Source organism: Vanacampus margaritifer, chromosome 1 (genome assembly GCF_051991255.1).
Source record: "Vanacampus margaritifer isolate UIUO_Vmar chromosome 1, RoL_Vmar_1.0, whole genome shotgun sequence".
Classification (NCBI taxonomy): domain Eukaryota; kingdom Metazoa; phylum Chordata; class Actinopteri; order Syngnathiformes; family Syngnathidae; genus Vanacampus; species Vanacampus margaritifer.
This window is the reverse complement of record NC_135432.1, coordinates 46,739,057-46,759,805: the sequence shown is the minus strand read 5'-3', so window position 1 is coordinate 46,759,805 and position 20,749 is coordinate 46,739,057. Positions and strand designations below refer to the sequence as shown.

The window sequence follows — 20,749 nt, the reverse complement described above, 5'->3', positions numbered from 1 at the left end:
GCAAGGATTTATTTAAAAGCTTCCAAAGACACCGTTAGGACGCCACATCTGAATGCAACGTGATGACCCCAAGTGTGTGACAATTTACAAAACATCGACTCATTTATACAAAAAAGATAAAAGGTTCCTCCTCCCGGCTCTTGATTGAACAAAGGGCAGACATGTCATCTCCTAGTGAACAAATGTGTAATGTTGTTAGTAAGCAGACGTTTACATACAGACATGTTGATTCCAGGTTGGCCAAAGGTGTAATCTTATTAGTAAACAGACATTTACATACAGTTCCCCTTCTTGACTGGGGGAACAAATGCAATTAGGATCTAACCCCAGACTTTTAGACTCCAATGCCAAAAGGCTCTAAATAACATCATGCACATTCCTATCTTCAATAGCTTTGAGGGTGAGAGGATAAAATAAAGTTCACAAAATCATTATTCCACTGTATTCTATTAAACACTCATGATTATATCACATTGATATGCCTATAAGTAAATTAATAAACAGTAAAACATCAAATTGAAAATATTAAATGTCTTCAGTAGCCATTTTACACACGGAAGAGGCACATTCGGCGCTCTGAATTCCACCTGTTAAGTGATGAATTGGAGACTGTCACGATGTCCAGAGATCTCTGTTAGATTAAATTCATTTTTGCAAAGGTGTTTTTTCTTACATTAAATCTGTCTTCAAGTTTTGGAACACGCAAAGAGGACAAAATAATTTTATTCCTCTTTCAATGGTACCGGTACTTGCAGCGCCGCCGCTCGCCAAGTGACCTTACCGAGATTCAAAACTAGTCAGAGGAGTTAGCATATAGCAAACAAGCAGCGTATCGTACCGGCGTGGGTCGCGTCCCCGCCCGGGAGACAGTGTGTGCGTGAGCGGGCATGTGTGTAAGTGGGTGGGGGGCTGGGGGGAAACAAAACAAGTAGCTGCGTGGTTTGACCCACACGTGCGCAACAAGAGAAGGAGCCCATGAAGCAGGAATTAGTATATTGCAAATAAAACAGTATTTGACTCACACGTGCGGTGGTAGACAAAAAGAAGACCATGAAACGAATGATGGCTGAAAAAAATGCGCAAGGCAAAGCATAACGCAGACGCACCAGTCTGTAGACAATGTTATAAAACCTGCCAGGCAAAAGGCGGAAACACCTCCAACATCACCAAACATTTAAAAGACAAGCACACTGACCTGCATAAGGAGCTCAAAGATCGACAGTTAGGCCTTCCGTACTTTCTGGCTGAAACACCTGCTATGTTTCCCCTTTACGCACTGTAGTTATGAATGATGTAATTTACAACTGGCTGCATGGGAAGCGTAACGGCAATGCTTAAAGAAGTGGCTACTACGAGTTGTCCTATCATAAAATCTCACATGACACACCACCCAAAAAAACTACGAAACTTTGTTTGGTCATTAGGACGAAATAATCCCCGGGTGTTAAAGGGTCCTAGGACAGATTATACCCCTCTAGGATAGATTAACCACCCCAATATTCACCAATTTCTATCTATCTATCTATCTATCTATCTATCTAGTTACACCGAGTCTGTTAGCAATAACAACCTCTAGCAGAAACAATGTAACTGTACAGCTATTTGAGAGTTAGAGAACAACTGTTCATCCAGCTGCATTTAAAGAGGAGCTATATGAACACATAGGGTAGGGTTTGTTTGTTGTTTTGTTTTTGTTTTTTTTTGGGGGGGGGGGTGGTTACTGCCTCTCTTCAACATTGTCGGGAAAAGTTGCACATCAAGTATTGATTGGAACTGGGACACTTTGTCTGGTAATCTTTTTTTTTTTTTTTATATTACTGAATGTCGTTTACTAGCTTTGATTGTAGTTTACTGACCTCAAAGGAAAACCCCCTCCACGCCAACCCAAAATTAAAATGAAGTGCTGCGATAATCGATAGTGTGGTTTAACTTTAGTACAGTCTAACAGGACAGTATAATACAGTAGAACACTTGAAATAGTGTGCAAAAGTGCTTGCGCATGATTAAAGTATTGTAAAACAATCAAATGTTATCTTTAGTTTATGTATTTGTTGTAAGTTCCCCCCAAAAAGTTATTGTAGTAATTCTGTTTTTTTTAAAGAATGTATCGGCTGATTAATCGTTAATCTTTTTTTTCCTGCCAAATACCAGCATCGGCCTAAAAAAATCCCTATCGGTCAGGCCCTACAAAAAAACAGCACGTGCACGTGTGTGTATACACACACACACACACACACACACACACACACACACACACACACACACACACACACACGATCGGGAATGGAACCTTACACCCAATGGTCAGGGGGGTGCTGTATTAAAAATATTTATAGGATGATCCGTTCAATCAATGAATTTATTTCTATAAATTTTGAATGAGATGGCCTCAGTCATCTGCCCGAGGCGGCCTATCTGTTTGCCTGCGCCTCCCTCAAATGCACAAACATCGCAAGATGTGTGCGTAAAAAATGGACTTCCTTTTGGGCGATCAGGAATTAGACTACTTTTTGTCACCAAATTGGCGATGTGCTGGTCGTGTAATTTTTACGACCAGGGAAAAAAGGTGCAGCTTCACGAACGCGCTGGACTCACTTGCCCCAGCACGAAAATTGAGATGCGCACGCTAAGGCCGAGGTCAGTCTGCTTTCTGTTTGCCAGATGCGCTGGAGGTGCGGCAGCTGTGTTCGCCGGAAAGCCCAGAAAGGCGCACCCGTCTCCTAACAGTTTTGTGTTGCGTCAACACAAAAATTGAGATACGCCCGTTACGCGGAGCACAAGTGCAGCAATCTACGAAAAACCTATATGTCAGTTTTCAGGAATAAATGCTTTTTTAATTTTTGTTTGTTTGTGTTTACAGCTGCGGACAGCCCAGCGTCCGGCTAAGGGTTGCACAGGACGCCGGACTCAACACTGAAAAGTAGGACTGTCAGGCCTAAATTCGGACATCTGGCCACCCTAGGTGGAGCAAGAGTCTGGTAGGGGGTTGAATTGTACTTAAACTGTTAATACTGTAACGGTAAACGTTTAAACATTTAAAATGTACATCGTTTGTAAATATAACTAATACATTCAGGGACCTCCTACATTAGTCGCAGCTCATTTTCACATAGCCTGGGACTTTGCACCGGAAGACTGAATGTACCATGCTTCGACTCCGAATGTTTCTTAAAATTTGATGTTTTTTTTAATGATATATAACACTTGTCTACACTATGGAGTGCACAGTCAGTCTTAATATTTTTATAAACTCAATAAAAAGACTATTTCCAGCTTGAAAACACGGCGAGCAAACGTCACTACTTCCTTTGTGAGATGTTAACGTGCTGATAACGACTTGGCGTATAAGTGATGTCACTCCCATGTAAATAGTTTCCCTTTATTACTTTTACGTTCTATAATGTAGGCCCTACAGTTTTTTGTTGTTTGTCTGTTGGTTTCTTAAAAGGTGTGTGTTACCTCCTATCTTTTATTCTGGACAAACAGATGACACCTTGTCTGTTTGATGCTGATAGTGGCTAAGGTGCTGACAGGAAGGTAAGTGTGGTGATGTGCTGTCACTCACAATCCAGTAGAATGCCACTCTCAGGATTTTTTCTGGATTTTTGCTCTGTGCGCAAGGGTTTTTCTCCAGGCCCTGTGACGCGCATAGGTTTATCCAGTAACTTTGTTTGTCAGATAAAGTGTATCTCATATACATGTACACAATTTGATTTTTTGGGGGGCTAAATTAAAAACACAATTCCAATTAAGTTGGGACGTTGTGTTAAAGAAAAAATAAAGGATTTTTAAATAATTTTCAACCTATATTCAATCGATCACTTCACATCCAAGTTTTGTTTGAACAGGCGCGTGAGGACGAGTCAAGTGGACCGCCTTGAGCCGCTACGCGCTATGTGGGTAAATTTTAAAATAGGAATTTAATTATACGAAACAAAAGCAAACTCCGAATGGCAAGTGAAACAAAACGTGGGGAGGCCCACCCATCAGGGCTAGTCCAGAGGGCGTCCCGAACGCAACACTGGAGCAGAAGGCGGCTGTGGCAGGGTCTGCGCTGCCCCGGCACGGGGTTATGTGGCTTGGAAGAGGTGGGGTGACGTGACTTGAAAAAGGGGGCTGACGTTTGAGAAGAGGATACGTGAACTTTACTTGGGCGCGCCCGCCGGCCACCACGCGGCGGACCCGGATAGATGGCCAAACGGGTGCCCAAGTAAAGGTCATGTTGACCTGATAGTGTGGGGATGGGTTCCTCAAAAGAAAAATGGGTCAAGAACTGAGAAGGACTAGGAAAAAACAGGGAAATCAAAATCTGAATCAAAATCATCTGAGTCAGAGAGGAGATTAACCAAAACCGGGGCATCTTTGATATCAGAAAAGTCAGAATCAGTATCGAAAAACAGGTGACTCATGTGACACACAAGGAGGACTATAGGACACGAGTGAGGGGGGCATAGATGAATGAGAGACAGGGGAAAGAACAGAACCTACACGAGGAGGGAGGTGGTGGTCGGCAAGATGAGGGGTAGCTGGGCGCCGCCAAGTGCTTTCCGCTGGGTCCTTTCTTGGTCGATTCATTCTGTCAGGGGAAAGTGGTGGTTGCGGACCCAAATGCAGGAAAGCAGGGCAAGGAGACAGATGTGATGTAAAAAAAAGAAAAAGGAATTTAATTATACAAAAAAAAAAGCGAACTCCAAATGGCAAGGGAAACAAAACGTGGGGAGGACAAAAAGGCAAAAAACTGGCAGCATGACGGGAGGAAAAACGACAATGAATTGACCCAGACAGAGAGGAGACAGGAGACTAAATACACACACACTAACGACACAACAAGACACACCTAGGGAAAGACACAAGTGGTTGAGGGCACTGATTGGTTGACAGGAGAAAGGGCAGGATTACACGTAACAAGACCAAGAGAGACAAACACAATGAAAAACAGAACCCAAACATGACAGTAATAAGGCAATTACATCGACGTCAATGTATTACAGTAAATAGTAAAGTTGATCAGTTTGAACATTAAATATCATGTCTTTGTATTAAATTCAATTAAATGTAGTTTGAACATGATTTGCAAATCATTGTGTTCTGTTTTTACTAATGTTTAACAGAATGTCCAATCCTGGGGAGTAACGGAATACATGTACCGGCGTTAAGTAATCAGAATACAATTTTTTTTTAACTGTATTCCGTTACAGTACAGGGGAAAAAAAGAATGTAATCAGATTATAGGTAAATTTATTAAAAATGGGGATTTGCGGGATTACAATTTCTACGATGAAAGAGAGTGCAAGAGCCAGCGAGCCAGCGAGAGACAGACAGAGCGAGAGACCGCGCGTGTGAGAGAGAGACCGTTGTTACTGGAGCTGTACATGTCGGGAAGGTGTTGAACTGGCTAGTCGTGTCCTCCACACGCGGGCAGTTTAAAAAATCTTCACGGACGAGAGGAGGATATGGCAGTATGCACTGTTTGGAATTTACTCGGCTTGCTGAGGGACCGAAAGTTCCAGCGGCATGCCACGCGCTGTAGCTTCTTGCTAGCCCGCTAGCCTACAACCATAATGTGAGTTACACCTTCCAAACAAATCTTCCTCCCACCAATTCACTATTTAAACATCATACACAATATATACACGGCTAAACTTGTGACTGGGATAAAGGTTCATTTTGCTGTTGATGTCATGCATTGTCATTCTCATTATTAGTGTGTGCAATGTGGGTGAAATGAGCTACCATGGGGAATGTTGTTTTCAAAAGCATAACTTGTCCCTTTCCTCATTACAGCAACAACAGCTTTGTTCGCAAGCAATGACAGTTTGAAAACAGCATATGGCCTTCAATCAATCAATCAACCTATCTATAGCCTACATGCTTTTTAATGAATGACAATTACACAATGATTTTTGCTATTAGTAGGCTGCCTAGGTCCCTATCAACCACAAATAGCAGGGGCACATTGTATAGAATATATATTGTGTTGATATTCATTTTTATTTTGTCTTCATGAGCATACTCTGGATTGGAGTAATCCCAAAGTAATGCAAAGTAATCAAGTTACATTACTTTAATATTATGGTCCTTGGATTACTATGCTAACTACATTTTTCAGCAGGTAACGTGTAACTGTAACGAAATACATTTTAAAAGTTACCCTCCTAACCCTGGAATGTCCCAAGTTTGTTGGAATTGGGTTTGTATATACTGTTGTATATATTTCAGGATGTTGCAACTCCCTAAAAACAAGCATATTGAATGTAAACAGAGTAGGTTTGTTGATACAGCCTGCCAAATAAACAGATTCAAGCATCACAAAAATGTGTCAAAGTCAAACAGTAAAACAATTTTCTGATTGATTACTGCATAAACACACCACTAATTTGGATCTATTATCACATCACACTATCACAAATTCTAGAATGTAGTGGGTTAATGAGTACATCATCTTACTTAATATTCTCACATACTGTAACAGTGTAAATTTACTTAGGTGATTTTTGTTGTAATAAAACAAATATTTTCTTTCTTTTTTTCCTTTATGTTTGTTATCGGTTAACAGATGGATGGATGATGGATAAAAGGAACTTTGGTGGAGGACAGTAGGGGTACTTTGGTGTCATCAAGCTAAACAGAAACTTTTGTCAGTTATGCATTTATTTTTATTTTATATGATTCACTTTTTCAGGAAAACAGAATAAAATGGACTCAAAGAAAAATGCTACACAACCTGGAATCGTTATTGATAAATTCTGTATGTATTAATGCTACGTTGCATAGCAAAATTACAAAACACATTGTATTAAGACACATGTTGACACAGTTGACACACATACACAGGGAAGTCTCATTACTGCATCCGGTCACTGACATTTTGTGATATGTACAAGTACAGTAAGCGTTGTTTAAGGCAGTGTAGAAAAAAGTGAATGAAGTGTAATGAACACATTCTAAGAAGCCCTGTATCTACAAATCAACAAAATACTCTACACTGGTATTCAATTTAAAAATATGAATATTCCCCATAACTCTCCAAATTGTCCCTAGGTGTGAATGTGAGTGTGGTTGTTCGTCTCTGTGTGCCCTGCGATTGGCTGGCAACCAGTTCAGGGTGTACCCCGCCTACTGCCCGAAGCCAGCTGGGATAGGCTCCAGCACCCCCGCGACCCTAGTGAGGAAAAGCGGCCAAGAAAATGGATGGATGGAATATTCCCCATTGAAATTAATTTTATTACCATAAAATGCTTCCAGCTCCCCCCAAAACACAACATTTTTGGTCAAATTTTTAACAAATAAAAACCTCACTAATGAAAAACAACAATAAAAGAGAATGTAAAGAAATAATCTGTAATAAAGTGATCACTAGAAAAAATGACTTTTTTCTTTAAACAAGTTGTTCAAGATCATCACTTCACAACAAACATAAAACTTTTCAAAACAATTCATTTTCATGTCTACTGGGTGTTCAAGGAATCCAATACAAAAATAAAACATTTCTCCCCTTATACCTTATGCACTTTTTTCTCTTTCTGAAAAACAAACAATTTGGCGAAAATATAATAATAAAGTAAACAAAGTGTCCGTTTTAGTCTTTGGTAATTAATTTAATACACAAGCCTTTGGGGATGATTTTAAATGTGATTTTAAGTATATTTATTTCAATATTAACCAGAATAAAGATGTTTGAAAGTGTGTCACACAGAAGTGATGTCATCTAGCAGCAGCCAATAGAAAAGCATCTTCAGATGACATTGCTCCTAGCAGACAAATTTGCCAACTCAGCCGAAATTCAACGGTAGGTGTTACTTTTTCCATTTCATTATGGTGTTTATTAAATATTGCGCACAAGTAATGCGGAAAAACAAAAACTACTGAAACTAACTAAAACGGAAAAAAAACTAAGCATTTTTAAATAACTAAAATTAATAAAAACTAACAGAACCACCCTGAAAACTAATTTAAACTAACTAAATTTAAAAAACAAAACTCAAAACGAAATAAAACTAAACTAAAATGAAAATTTCAAAACTATAATAACCTTGGCCAGTACCCCAACTCGCAAGTGCCCAGAAGTGGCCTGGGCTTATTATTATTATTATTATTATTATTATTATTATTATTATTATTTAGATGTTTTCTGCTCTGTACATCATATTGTGTAGTTTGTTGTGTCTGTATTTATTTGTATTTGCTTTTATTTTTGCCTTGTTTTAATCAACTATCTGCAGGTCAGCATTGCAAAAGAAAATCTGATCTTAATTGCCTTAGCAGGATAAATAAAGGTTGAATAAAAATAATAAGAAAAAATATGACAGGGTTTAATGGGATCCTTGCTATCTTCTTAATATAACATTATAGAATAGATATATACAAATTAAACAGAATAGCTAGTCTTATTTTATTATAGTTTGTCAGCACAAACTCATGATCTGTTTAAGGTAGTATAATGTAGCTGAATAGAAATGTAGGATGAGGGCTCATCTATGAAGAAATACTGCTAAATATATAAACATACAGTAATACGTGTGTTCACACAAATTGCCAGAGGCCATAAGTAAAATTCACTCACACAAATCACAATCAAAACACTCAATCAGTGCTTCATTTCTTTTGCAATCAAACTTAATAGTGCAGTATACAGTACGTTGGGAAAACCATGAATTATACAGTCGTTATGATCACCCATACATGCAGTGCATGTTATAAATATAAGAAGCACGTAAACAGCTTTTGACTGGTAGAAATAATACAGTTGGTGCAGTCTAAGTCTACCTTTCCTGATTAGCTGGCTGGAAAAAGTCCCTGGTGCTCATTTAGAATGATCCAGATCTTTAATAACCGGTTCTCTGTTGAGGTAGGTGGCCCAGTAAACAAGGTTAAAGCTACCAAATAGCACAGGGAACATGATGCGGGAGATGCGGTCAATCTTGCTGACACTGTTGAACGTTTTCTTATGTTCAGGTTTCTTCTCAGAGGAGACCTTGTTGGGATCACTAATGGAACACTTATAAATTGTGGGTAACGGTGAGTCTTTAGTTATATTAGGAGCATAGTTAGCCACAGCCACGGCATAGGCATTGTTCTTCTTCATCATAGATGATTCTTTTTTCTACAGGGAAAATGCCATTGGGTTAGACAATCGTAGTAAATTGCATTAGTGCTGTGGAAAAGTAATCTTCATAAACAAATAATCACAATATCTGGTAAACATGGTGGAAATGTGTGTGATACAATGTTGACCACAGAAAACAGGTAAGGTTCTCACTAAAGCTGCAAATAGTAATTTGCCTAATTTAATTGTCTTAATTTAATGTGTTTATTTATTTTTCTTCATGTGTGTGGTCATTGTCAATGCTGTATTTTGAGGCTCTATTCAGTTGCACAGGATTTTGATGGTTAATACAAGTCACAAGTTTGGGCATGTTGGAGGCGGGACAGACCGGGTGCGTCTACTACACAAGTCTTTGGAGCTTGTATATCTGTTTGCCTGTACCTCTAAGTCACTAAAACCACACTAGACTAGCGGTCTACCTTGCACCACGAGTTAGATGTGGTCTGAGAAGTCACAAGTTTTGACCGACTTTCAGCCACCTTTTGTCATGTGCTGAGTGAATGCCAAAGAACACACAGAAATCAGGATACCAGCATTGAACCCTTAATGTGTGTGACAGTTGTACCTTGTCATTTACGATACTCTTTCCATCCCAGGCCCAACCTCGCTTGGTGAAGTAGTTGACAGTGGCAAATTCAATGAGTGCAGAGAAGACAAATGCGTAGCACACAGCAATGAACCAGTCCATTGCTGTCGCATAGGCCACTTTAGGAAGTGAATTACGGGCACTAATACTTAGGGTGGTCATTGTAAGTACTGTAGTTACACCTGGGATGCAGACAGGAAAACAACAAAATTTCCATTAAGAATCAATATACCAATTCCATAAATTAAGCTCACAAGTTTATAGACATGATCAATATTAGCTTTATAGAGACATCGAAATTGTATTGTGAGAGGATGTGTAAATGTTAATAATTTCAATGATTCCCTGCATATTTCACATTATAATGAGTTGCGTTAAAGCAATACAAAGGACTTTTCAGTTTTCATTGATTATGGCGGAACCATATGGACAAAAGTGGTAGTGTTTTGGTTTGAATGAAGACCACATTTCCCATGAGGATCACCGCATAGCGTCACGTGAAATCGTCATCTCCTGGTAGCCTTGGATTCAAGTTGGAGTTGGATTCAAATACATTTCTGTTTGCGGTGGCTGTGTGAAGGATGTATAGCGATGAGGTAATTAATCTATTTTTTCTTTATACAGTACTGTAACGTTTGTCAAGTATGTTAGCAGACGTTGGTTGGTGATCTTACCTTCTTTATTGTAAACACACAAACGGCTGAGCTCCTTCTCCCTCACTTCTCGCAATACATTCACAAGAACTCGTAAACAAGATAGCACACAACACAACCTAGTTTGTTACAGTACTTTTGAGTGCTGCATGGCTAGTCAGGTCAGTGTTGAACGTGGAACTATCAAGCGGATGGCTATCTATTGCTACCATGCAAATTTCCAAAAGCTAACAGTAGACAAATCATTTAGATTTGGGTATGAAAAGCTATTTACTAGGCCGCGATCGAGCGCAACGAGACGCCCTAGACGGGGCCTTAGATGAGCTAAGATTAAATCTCACAACATATGTATATACTACTTACGACTCTAATGTAAGTGGTACAGAATGATGTTTTTTGTTCAAATAGTTTTCAGTAAATTTTGAGGTTCTCTGTATATCTATTGTGATAGTTGCAAGTGTTGGACTCAAATAAATGGACTCACCAAATACAGTTCTGGCTGGAACAGACTCTCGATTTAGCCAAAAAGAGACCTGGGAGAGGATTACTGTCATGATACAGGGCAAATATGTCTGGATCACAAAATAGCCTATTTTCCTCTTCAAGTGGAAGTGGGCAGTCATGACCGTGTATTCACCTAAGGGCAATGTAAAAACACTCATGAACAATAATTTCTAGTAAAATATATTGCTTAATTCCTTCATATGGATCACTACGGAAACAGATTAGGGCCAGTGAAGTGAAAAAAAGGGGTTGGCATGATTCTGACTTTAAAGTGAGAATTCTGACTTTAAAGTGAGAATTCTGACTGTCAGAATTTTGATGGAGGAGGGAAACGTGAAACATGGACTTAAAGTCTCCTGCAAACTATCCATAGCTGTGAATGTGTGTCAAGAGTGTTTTCCCACCTTAATGCCTAGTTAGGTAAGATAAAGGTCAGAAAATGGAATGATAAAAAATACAAACAAAAGTGTTAATCATTACCAGTACTGGACTGAATTGTCTCCTTTCCCACAGTTTGCCCCACCAAGTCATACTGATTGAGTCTTGATCCATCAGCTGCCACATCCACAGACTGGGAGGCATTTCGAGTCCAAATGTAAGTAACTTCAGATTTTGTGTAGGCATCTGAAGCAGAGGGAAACATAGATTATCACAAACCCCCCTTATATCATTTCGACCTAATTGAGAAGTTGATAGAATACCTGCCAGTACTTTAAATGTTTGCACCCTAATTACTAATACTGTAATGCGATATACATGGTAGCGCTGACATCTTTGCCATTGTCTAACTAATAAACTGAAAAAGAATTTCATGTATGTAGTGGCGCCAAATGACATTAAAAAAATCCATTGCACCACTGAACTATTGGGGGGGAAAAAGCGAACTAGGCGGTTGCCTATAACGCTACTTGCTGGAAGGGGCACTGCTGCAAGTCTTCGAATTTATTATTATTATTCTAACTTTAAATAAATAAATAAATAATAGTAATAAATTGTAAATTCCTCTCCTCGTGCTCTGTCTTGGGGAAAAGAAAAAACAACAACATAGTACATCTAGTCACTAATACCTAATTAAATAACTAGGCTTCTATCCTCCATTCTGGTTGAACAAAATAATGTTCACAAAAAAGCAAATCCTTTTTTCAATGTCGTCTTTTAAAGTTACATAAAATAATTGCGCTGTTTTGCCCGTCGCTGCTTGATGCAGACAGTTCTTGTTACAGTAAAATATTTTGCAAGTATATCTTGAGTCACTATCAATCTTTTAGTCATATGAAACTACAGTATGCAAATTGAGACGACTATACATCAGCTAATATGGTCATGCTGTACCTTCCCTAAAAAAGGTCTGACCAAATCCTGTGCAGTGCAACCAAATTAAAAAGTTGGTAGCACCAGTGCAAAAATTAGTGTTGAGCCCTGCCCCTGAACATGTCAAAATAGCCCAAACTATCCAGAGCATGGGGAAGAAAGAAAGAGAACATCAAGTCACTTGCATGATTTGTTTGACAGTAATGAAAAACAGCCATGAAATTAAGAAAATGTTATATTTTAAAATGTGTTGTTATCTTATACATTACAGATGATGTTAAAAATTCAACTTCTCTTGTAAGCTATGTAAATTGTCGATGGAGGCGGGCGTCAAATAAAATCTTACCTAGGCTACATTAACTAGAGCCAGAAGTGGTTTTGGATAGGTGATATTGTAAAGGCAACATAATGGCTGGGGTCTAAAATTTGTGCATTTAATGAATTTGTACTTATCAATTACAATTCCTATTCATTAAAATCAACAGTAGATGAAAAGATATTAGACAAATGAAATATGAATGAGTGCGTTATTTCACACTTACAGCTGCCAAACTTGAGAGGACATGAGTGAGAGTCCATAGGAAAGTCTTCCAGGTGCATGGGGCACTCAGCTTGAACTGTTAGCCTGGGAATAAAAGATCAGGCGTTGCTGTGGTGCAAAGTTAACAACAGGGGTGTGAGGGTGGGGATGATTTACTAAATTATGAAGTGCGCTTAGTGGGATTTCAGGTGCGCTTCGTGGGTGCTCGGCTCCCACGTTATCCCACTGTTGGCATTTATTTAACAATTATGTTATTATATTATAAGTGTTATATTATGTGTACATTTGAAGTGTAATATTTGTGGAAAACTTCTGTGCCCTTCTTTTTATATCAGGTGTGAATTACTTGTAAGGATGTCCTGTGTTATATGGTATCTTCTCATTAGGTATAAAATTGCATTTTCACAGTTCATGGTTAGGGTTAGGGTTCAAGTCTAGTGCAAAGCACATTCTTATTTCATGGGTCGAGTTTTCATTCTTTCGGTATTTTACTTGTCTAGCATAGATAGAATTGGGCATTTTACTCACAGGGACACGGTCGAATGCCTTCTCCAAATCCACAAAACACATGTAGATTAGTTGGGCAAACTCCCATGCACCCTCAAGGACCCTGCCGAGGGTCTAGAGCTGGTTCACTGTTCCACGGCCGGGACGAAAACCACACTGTACCTACTGAATCCAAGATTCGACTTCCCGACGGACCCTCCACTCCAGCACCCCTGAATAGACTTTACCAGGGAGGCTGAGGAGTGTGATCCCTCTATAGTTGGAACACATCTTCCGGCCCCCCTTCTCTAAAAGGAGGACCACCACACCTGTCCGCCAATGCAGAGGCACTGCCCTCGATGTCCACGCGATGTTGTAGAGGCGTGTCAACCTTGACAGCCTCACACTCGACAGCCCCACAACATCCAGAGCCTTTAGCAACTCCGGGCGGATCTCATCCACCCCGCCCTGTCACCAAGGAGCTTTCCAACCACCTCAGTTACTTCGACCCCAGAGATAGTAGAGCCCACCTCAGAGTCCCCAGGCTCTGCTTCCTAAAAGGAAGACTGGTGGAATTGAGGAGGACTTCGAAATATTCTCCCCACCGACTCACGACGTCCCGAGTTGAGGTCAGCAGCACCCCATCTTCACTATACACATTGTTAATGGTGCACGGCTTCCCTCTCCTGAGATGCCGAATGGTGGACCAGAATTTCCTCAAAGCCGTCCGAAAGTCGTTTTCCATGGCCTGACTGAACTCCTCCCATGTCTGAGTTCTTGCCTCAGCGACCACCGAAGACGCGTTCCGCTTGGCCAGCCAGTACCTGTCAGCTGAGTCCCACAGGTCAAAAAGGCCCGTTAGGTCTCCTTCTTCATCTTGACAGCACCCCTTACCGCTGGTGTCCACCAGCGGGTTCGAGGATTGCCGCTACTACAGGCATTGACCACCTTATGGCCACAGCTCCGATCGGCCGCCTTGACAATGGCGAAACATGGCGCACTCGGACTCAATGTCTCCCGACTCCCCCAGGACAAGGGAGAAGTTCTGCCAGAGGTGGGCATTAAAACTCTTTCTGACAGGGGATTCCACCAGATGTTCCCAGAAAACCCTCACAATACGTTTGAGTCTGCCAGGCATCTTCCCCCACCTTCGGAGCCAACACACCACCAGGTGGTGATCAGTTGACAGCTCCGCCCCTTTCTTCACCTGAGTGTCCAAAACATGCGCAAATCCGATGACATGACTATGAAGTTGATCATTGAACTGCGGCCTAGGGTGTCCTGTTGCCAAGTGCACATTTTGACACCCTTGTGTTTGAACATGGTGTTCATTATGGACAATCTGTATCAAGCACAGAAGTTCAATAACAAAACACCACTCAGGTTCTGATCGGGGGGCGTTCATCCCTATCACACCCCTCCAGGTCTCACTGTCATTGCTCACGTGAGCGTTGAAGTCCTCCAGCAGAACGAGGGAGTCCCCAGAGGGAGCGCTCTCCAGTACACCCTCCAAGGACTCCAAAAAGGGTGGGTACACTGAACTACTGTTTGGTGCATATGCACAAACAACAGTCAGGACCCGTCCCCCCACAAAAAGGCGGAGGGAGACTACCCTCTTGTCTACTGGAATGACCAGCGTACAGGCACCAAGCCTGATAATGATAGCCCTTTATCAATTGCATGGTCTTTCTTGCCAAACCAGAAAAACACAACTCATTTCCTTGAAAACCATCAGACGTGGATAGCCAGGAGGAGGACGACGAGGAAGAAAGCCAGTCTAAAGTGGGAGAGAGTCAGGAGGAGGACGAGAAGGAGAACGAGGAGGACACAGGCAAAAAGGACGAAATGGACAAACAAAAATAGGAGGATGACCTGCAAATGGGCATCAGTCCGGCGGAGAGCCAAGACAGAAAGAGATAGCCAAGCAGCAGCAAAACATGCATGAAAATCCTGTGGCGGAACAAAGCCAGGGGGCGAGCAATGACAACATGGTGGATGAAACTCGTGAAAATGTTAAGACATAGATGGAGGTGTAGGAAGGGAGTGGTATAGAGATAAGCCTATCAGGCTCCTCTGACGATGACACAGACACCACCGTATCAAGAACATTGTCCCTTTGTATTGACTAAAAGTTAATCAGAATCTGACTTAAGTTTGTTTTTCATACAGTATTTTTTCAGATGTCTTTTGTTTCTTATGTTGTTTTAGTTTAGTTTGATCATTTGTTAAGTTTTTAAAAAAATAGATAGTTAGGGTAATTGTTTAGAATAAACACATTTGGTATTACTGCCATGTTGTCTAATCAATTTGATATGCATATTGTCTGGGGCATGTGTCTTTGGTACATATTATGCATATATTAAAATATTTTAAAATTCATAAAAATACACAGCATATAAATTCCTAAAACATAACCTTGCCCATGATTCGCTCTGGGCATTGCTACCCTCGTTTGACCTTCTGTCAAGGGCATGTGTTTAAGAGACTTTCCGCATGGAGGTCCAATTCCTGGAAATTGATCTTGCCCACCGCTCCACTCACTAATGTCTGGGGCTTGTGTTTGGGGGAATTACTGCCTGGGGGTCCAATTCCAGGAACTGGATCCCAGACACCGCTCACTCCTCGCCTTGCTCCCATCAGTCGAGCGACTGTTTAGGGCTTGTATTTGGGGTATTTTCTGCTTGGAGGTAGAATTCCTGGAACTGGATCCCAGACACCGCTCAGTCCCAGCATTTCTCCTCTCATTCGAGCAACTGTCTGGGGCTTGTGTTTGGGGTATTTTCCGCTTGGGGGTTGAATTTTCTGGAACTGGATCCCAGACACCGCGCACCCCCAGCCTTGCTCCCCTTCAATCGAGCTACAATTTAGGGCTTGTGTTTTGGGGACTTACCACTTGGAGGTTGAATTCCTGGAACTGAATCCCAGAAACCGCTCACCCCCAGCCTTGCTGCCTTACATTGAGCTACTGTCTGGGGCTTGTGTTTGGGGTATTTTCTGCTTGGAGGTCGAATTCCTGGAACTGGATCCCAGACACCGCTCTCTCTTCACCTTTCTCCCCTCAGTCGAATGACTGTCTGGGGCTTGTGTTTGGAGGAGTTACCGATTGTGGGTCGAATTCCTGGAACTGGATCCCAGACACTACTCAGGCCCAGCATTTCTCCCCTCATTTGAGCAACTATCTGGGGTTTGTGTTTAGGGGATTTTCTGCTTGGGGGTCGAATTCCTGGAACTGGATCCCAAACACTGCTCACCCCCAGCCTTGCTCCCCTTGGTCGAGCGACTGTCTAGGGTTTGTGTTTGGGGTATTTTCTGCTTGGAGGTTGAATTCCTGGAACTGGATCCCAGACACAACTCACTCATCTCCTTGCTCCCCTCAGTCGAGCAACAATTTGGTGCTTGTGTTTGGGGGAGCTACCGCTCATGGTTCGAAATTCCTGGAACTGGATCCCAGACACAACTCACTCATCTCCTTGCTCCCCTCAGTCGAGCAACAATTTGGTGCTTGTGTTTGGGGGAGTTACCGCTCATGGGTCGAAGTTCCTGGAACTGGATCCCAGACACAACTCACTCATCTCCTTGCTCCCCTCAGTCGAGCAACAATTTGGTGCTTGTGTTTGGGGGAGTTACCGCTCATGGGTCGAAATTCCTGGAACTGGATTCCAGACACCGATCACCCCCAGCCTTGCTCCCCTTGGTCGAGCGACTGTCTAGGGCTTGTGTTTGGGGTATTTTCTGCTTGGAGGTCAAATTCCTCAAATTGGATCCTAACACCGCTTATCCCAAGCCTTGCTCCCCTCAGTCGAGCTACAATTTGGGGCTTGTGTTTTGGGGACTTACGGCTTGGAGGTTGAATTCCTGGAACTGAATCAGAGAAGCCGCTTAACCCCAGCATTGCTCCCCTTCATCGAGCTACTGTCTGGGGCTTGTGTTTGGGGTATTTTATGCTTGTAGGTCGAATTCCTGGAACTGGATCCCAGACACCGCTCAGTCCCAGCCTTTCTTCCCTCAGTCGAGCTGTTGTCTGTGGCTTATATTTGGGGGACTTACCGCTTTTGGGTCGAATTCCTGAAAGTGGATCCCAGACACCGCTCCCTCTTCACCTTTCTTCCCTTGGTCGAGTGATTGTCTGGGGCTTGTGTTTGGGGGAGTTACCGCTTTTGGGTCGAATTCCTGAAAGTGGATCCAGACACCGCTCCCTTTTCACCTTTCTCCCCTCAGTCGAGTGACTGTCTGGGGCTTGTGTTTGGGGGAGTTACCGCTTGTGGGTTGAATGCCTGGAACTGGATCCCAGAAACTGCTCATCGAGCAACTGTCTGGGGCTTGTGTTTGGGGTATTTTCTGCTTGGAGGTCGAATTCCTGGAACTGGATGCCAGACACCGCTCAGTCACAGCCTTTCTCCCCTCAGTTGAGTGACTGTCTGGGGATTGTGTTTGGGGGAATTACCGCTTGGGGGTGGAAATCCTGGAACTGGACCCAACCTGGGGGACGAACCAGCAACCCTGGGGTGCTTTTGGCCCCGCCCCAGGGTGCTCTCGGCTCCGCTTTGCGCTCCACCCAAACCCGGAAATATAGCATGAATTAAAACCAGCGAGAGAGGGTGACGTCAGTACGCTGGTTGTGCGTACACTGCTGCATTCAAGTGCGCCGTAGAAAATTACCAACACATCTACTCCTGCACAGTCACAACTTAAGACATGATGTGGAACATGTCACCGTCTGATTCACCATGAATCAGTGCTGTCTTCGGTACCTATCCCACATACCCGGAGTTCACTGATACACTGTCTCTCTGGTCACAATCCCCCCTGAAATATGTTATCACGGGATCTACACGATTCACGACCTATTTTGGTTTCAAAACGGCGAATTTTGCCAAAAAGTGAGGGATTTTCATGCCTTCCTAGAACTTGACTTTGGCAGGGGAACAAACCAGCGACCCTGGGATGTTCTATGGCGGTGTTCTCGTTATCAGGCTTAAGCAGAGCTTGTTGATGAGCTGATCATATATTAGCTGTGTTGGAGAAGGGAAACTACCACTACCTGCAGGAGTCCGGCCCTGAGTTTGCCCACCCCTGTTCTAGCCCCTTACCCTAACCTTAACCATCACAACTGATTGCCTAATCCTAACCCCAACCAAAATCCAATTCAAACCTAAATTCTAAAACTAAATCTTGACCCTCAAAAAGGGGTCTGGACTGATGGAGACTACCAAAATATCCCCACAAGCACACGTGGTCCCCACGTTACACCACCTGTGCCACTACTTAGACATGCTTTTTGCAAATCTAAAATTTGGTCTACTGTTTACCACCAAATAGTGAGATGCGTCGGGGTGCAGCAGCTACGTCCGTCAGAACACCCAGCCAGGCATAGCGTGGCTACCAAATTCACAAACACGCAAAACTATACTTGCCCCAGCACAAAAATGAAGAAGTGGCCATTTTTACGATGAGCGCACAGCCGACTGTCTACGAAAATAGAGCCCCTTATTTAGCATGAACTTTCAAATCCCACCTGCTATTATCATCCCAAACAACCCTTAATACATATTTAATTCAGCCTTCTAGTTATTTTCATTTTAAACTATTTAATTACATTGAAAGTGCTAACAAGTCACCTCATAGTATACAACAGTGTTCCATCCTCCATAATCCTCAGTAGTTTGTTGGGCATTGTCATGTTATGTGCCACCGACTTCTTGCCATTATGAAAGAAGGTATCAGGAGTCCAGATCTTACTGGCCATCAAGTTGTTGAGGGGCAAAATGTTCATTGGACCATGGAACTTTAATCGCTCGTCTTTCCAACTCTGACGGAAGAAAACATCTACAGTGTACTCCTGAAAGAAAAAAAAGGAAGTATACTGTTAAAAAGACATCCAAAATAGCAATTCAAAGTATCAAGACTTTAAGTGCAGTATATTAAACACAAAACAAGTCTTATAATGGCTTAATCGTGAGTTTAATAACACTGGCAACTGATGTGCTGACTTCATTAGATGTCTCTTTGTTAGCTACATCAGAACACCTAGTTCTGAATGCATTTTAATGGAGCCCATATTGTTAGATTTCAATTATTTCTTTTTTCCCCTTTTCTAGTGAACATCGTCCGGTTGCTCATTTTTGCAACCTCAACAAAGACAAAATAACTCCTTTCCTTTGTCCTGCCAGCGTCTCCCGATAGACTGTTCACCTCCACAGACAACCATCCCCCCTACCCTAATCATTCTTTACAAAATTATCTCGTACCTTCAGGGCATGCGCGAGAAATAATTCCCCTTCATACCATCGGCAGGGGTAGTCATTATTCCTAAAGGCAACCAGAAACTGCTTTACAGGGGCGGGATATAAAAACGTAAACAATGCATACCGGTACTTTTTCTCTCACGATGTCCTCCCACGTGAATGAAACCCTCCGTCTTTTTGCACAGTATCGTATATAAGTAAGTAAGTAAATCCTACCTGCTATATCCAGTTGTGTCCCCATGTCATGCATAGTTAGTCTTTCATACCTTTGTCAGCATACCCTTTAACGGTAATATCATACAATGCTGGTCTCTCTTGAACCAAAGAGACAAAAGTAATCTTCCCAATTTTCTGTCCAGACAGATATTGTACGTTCAAATGCGGAGGGTACAGCAAGGTGACGATGCGCAAAATGATCAAGAAATAAAAATGGTCCAGGTTTTCCATCAGTACTGTTTATCCGCATTCGTCACAGTGATCAAATGCCCCCATGCCCGATTAAACATGTCAAATTTGCTGAAAACACCCCTGACGTATTCCAACTCGAGCCGACTTTACGACAGTAATTTATACACTGATCAGATGGCGCATGTTGCCGGCGCAACGCTGTCCCACTCCCGACGTTGGATTGTTCTATCTAGGCCTTAAGAGCATCACTTCACCTTTCCTTTTTCCTGTTTTTTTCTTTGTTGCGTGGCAACTAATGCTTCTCTCACGGGGGACATCGCAACACAACAAGCTCAACGTGAATAATGCCTTTTGCTTGCTGCAAGGCTTGTAGGCCCTCAAACTGGCCAACAAATGTGCTCCGAAGCCGGACCAGCAGAACAGACTGCAGAAGGATTGGAAATGCAATCCAGGGGCTGTGAGGGCTATTTCTGTCTTCTCGAACTCTGTCCCTACTGGACCTCAAGGATGTCAACAACATCTTTATTTCCTCGTCAAAGATGGGACCAAAATTCAATCTGATCATCACAAAATTCTCCCCTGCAAAGGAGTCTGAGCCAGTAATTTTCCTCCCGCTTTGGTGTAAAACTTGACAGGGCTCTACACTAACTTTTTCACTAGTATAACTGGTGCTACCAACTTTTTCAGTAGGTCGCACCACACAGGTTTTTTGAGGCGAGATACAGGATGACCGTATTTGCTGATATATAGTTGTCTCATTTTGCATAGCGTAGTTCCAGATGACGTTAAGATTGACAGTAACTCCAGTGTTTACAAAACACTACAGACACTTATTTTCATGCTTTATGGTTATGCACTCCAGTTATGTATTTCTGGACTAAAGTCTTAGAAAAACTTTCCTCTATCTTG

The 20,749-nt window shown here is 42.1% G+C and overlaps 1 protein-coding gene across 1 annotated transcript in view; it reads right to left on the bottom strand.

Moving 5' to 3' along the window:
* Window positions 1-6,639: 6,639 nt before the first annotated feature.
* The window catches only part of gabra2a (gamma-aminobutyric acid type A receptor subunit alpha2a), a 40,853-nt gene continuing 26,743 nt past the window's right edge, over window positions 6,640-20,749 (bottom strand). Inside the window, exons 5-10 of the mRNA XM_077560013.1 lie at window positions 18,806-19,026; window positions 12,703-12,785; window positions 11,330-11,473; window positions 10,830-10,982; window positions 9,672-9,874; window positions 6,640-9,103 (exon numbers count right to left, since the gene is read on the bottom strand). Of these exons, the coding sequence (XP_077416139.1) occupies window positions 8,804-9,103; window positions 9,672-9,874; window positions 10,830-10,982; window positions 11,330-11,473; window positions 12,703-12,785; window positions 18,806-19,026 (1,104 nt within the window). The 3' untranslated portion in view covers window positions 6,640-8,803. The remainder of the gene's footprint in view (window positions 9,104-9,671; window positions 9,875-10,829; window positions 10,983-11,329; window positions 11,474-12,702; window positions 12,786-18,805; window positions 19,027-20,749) is intronic.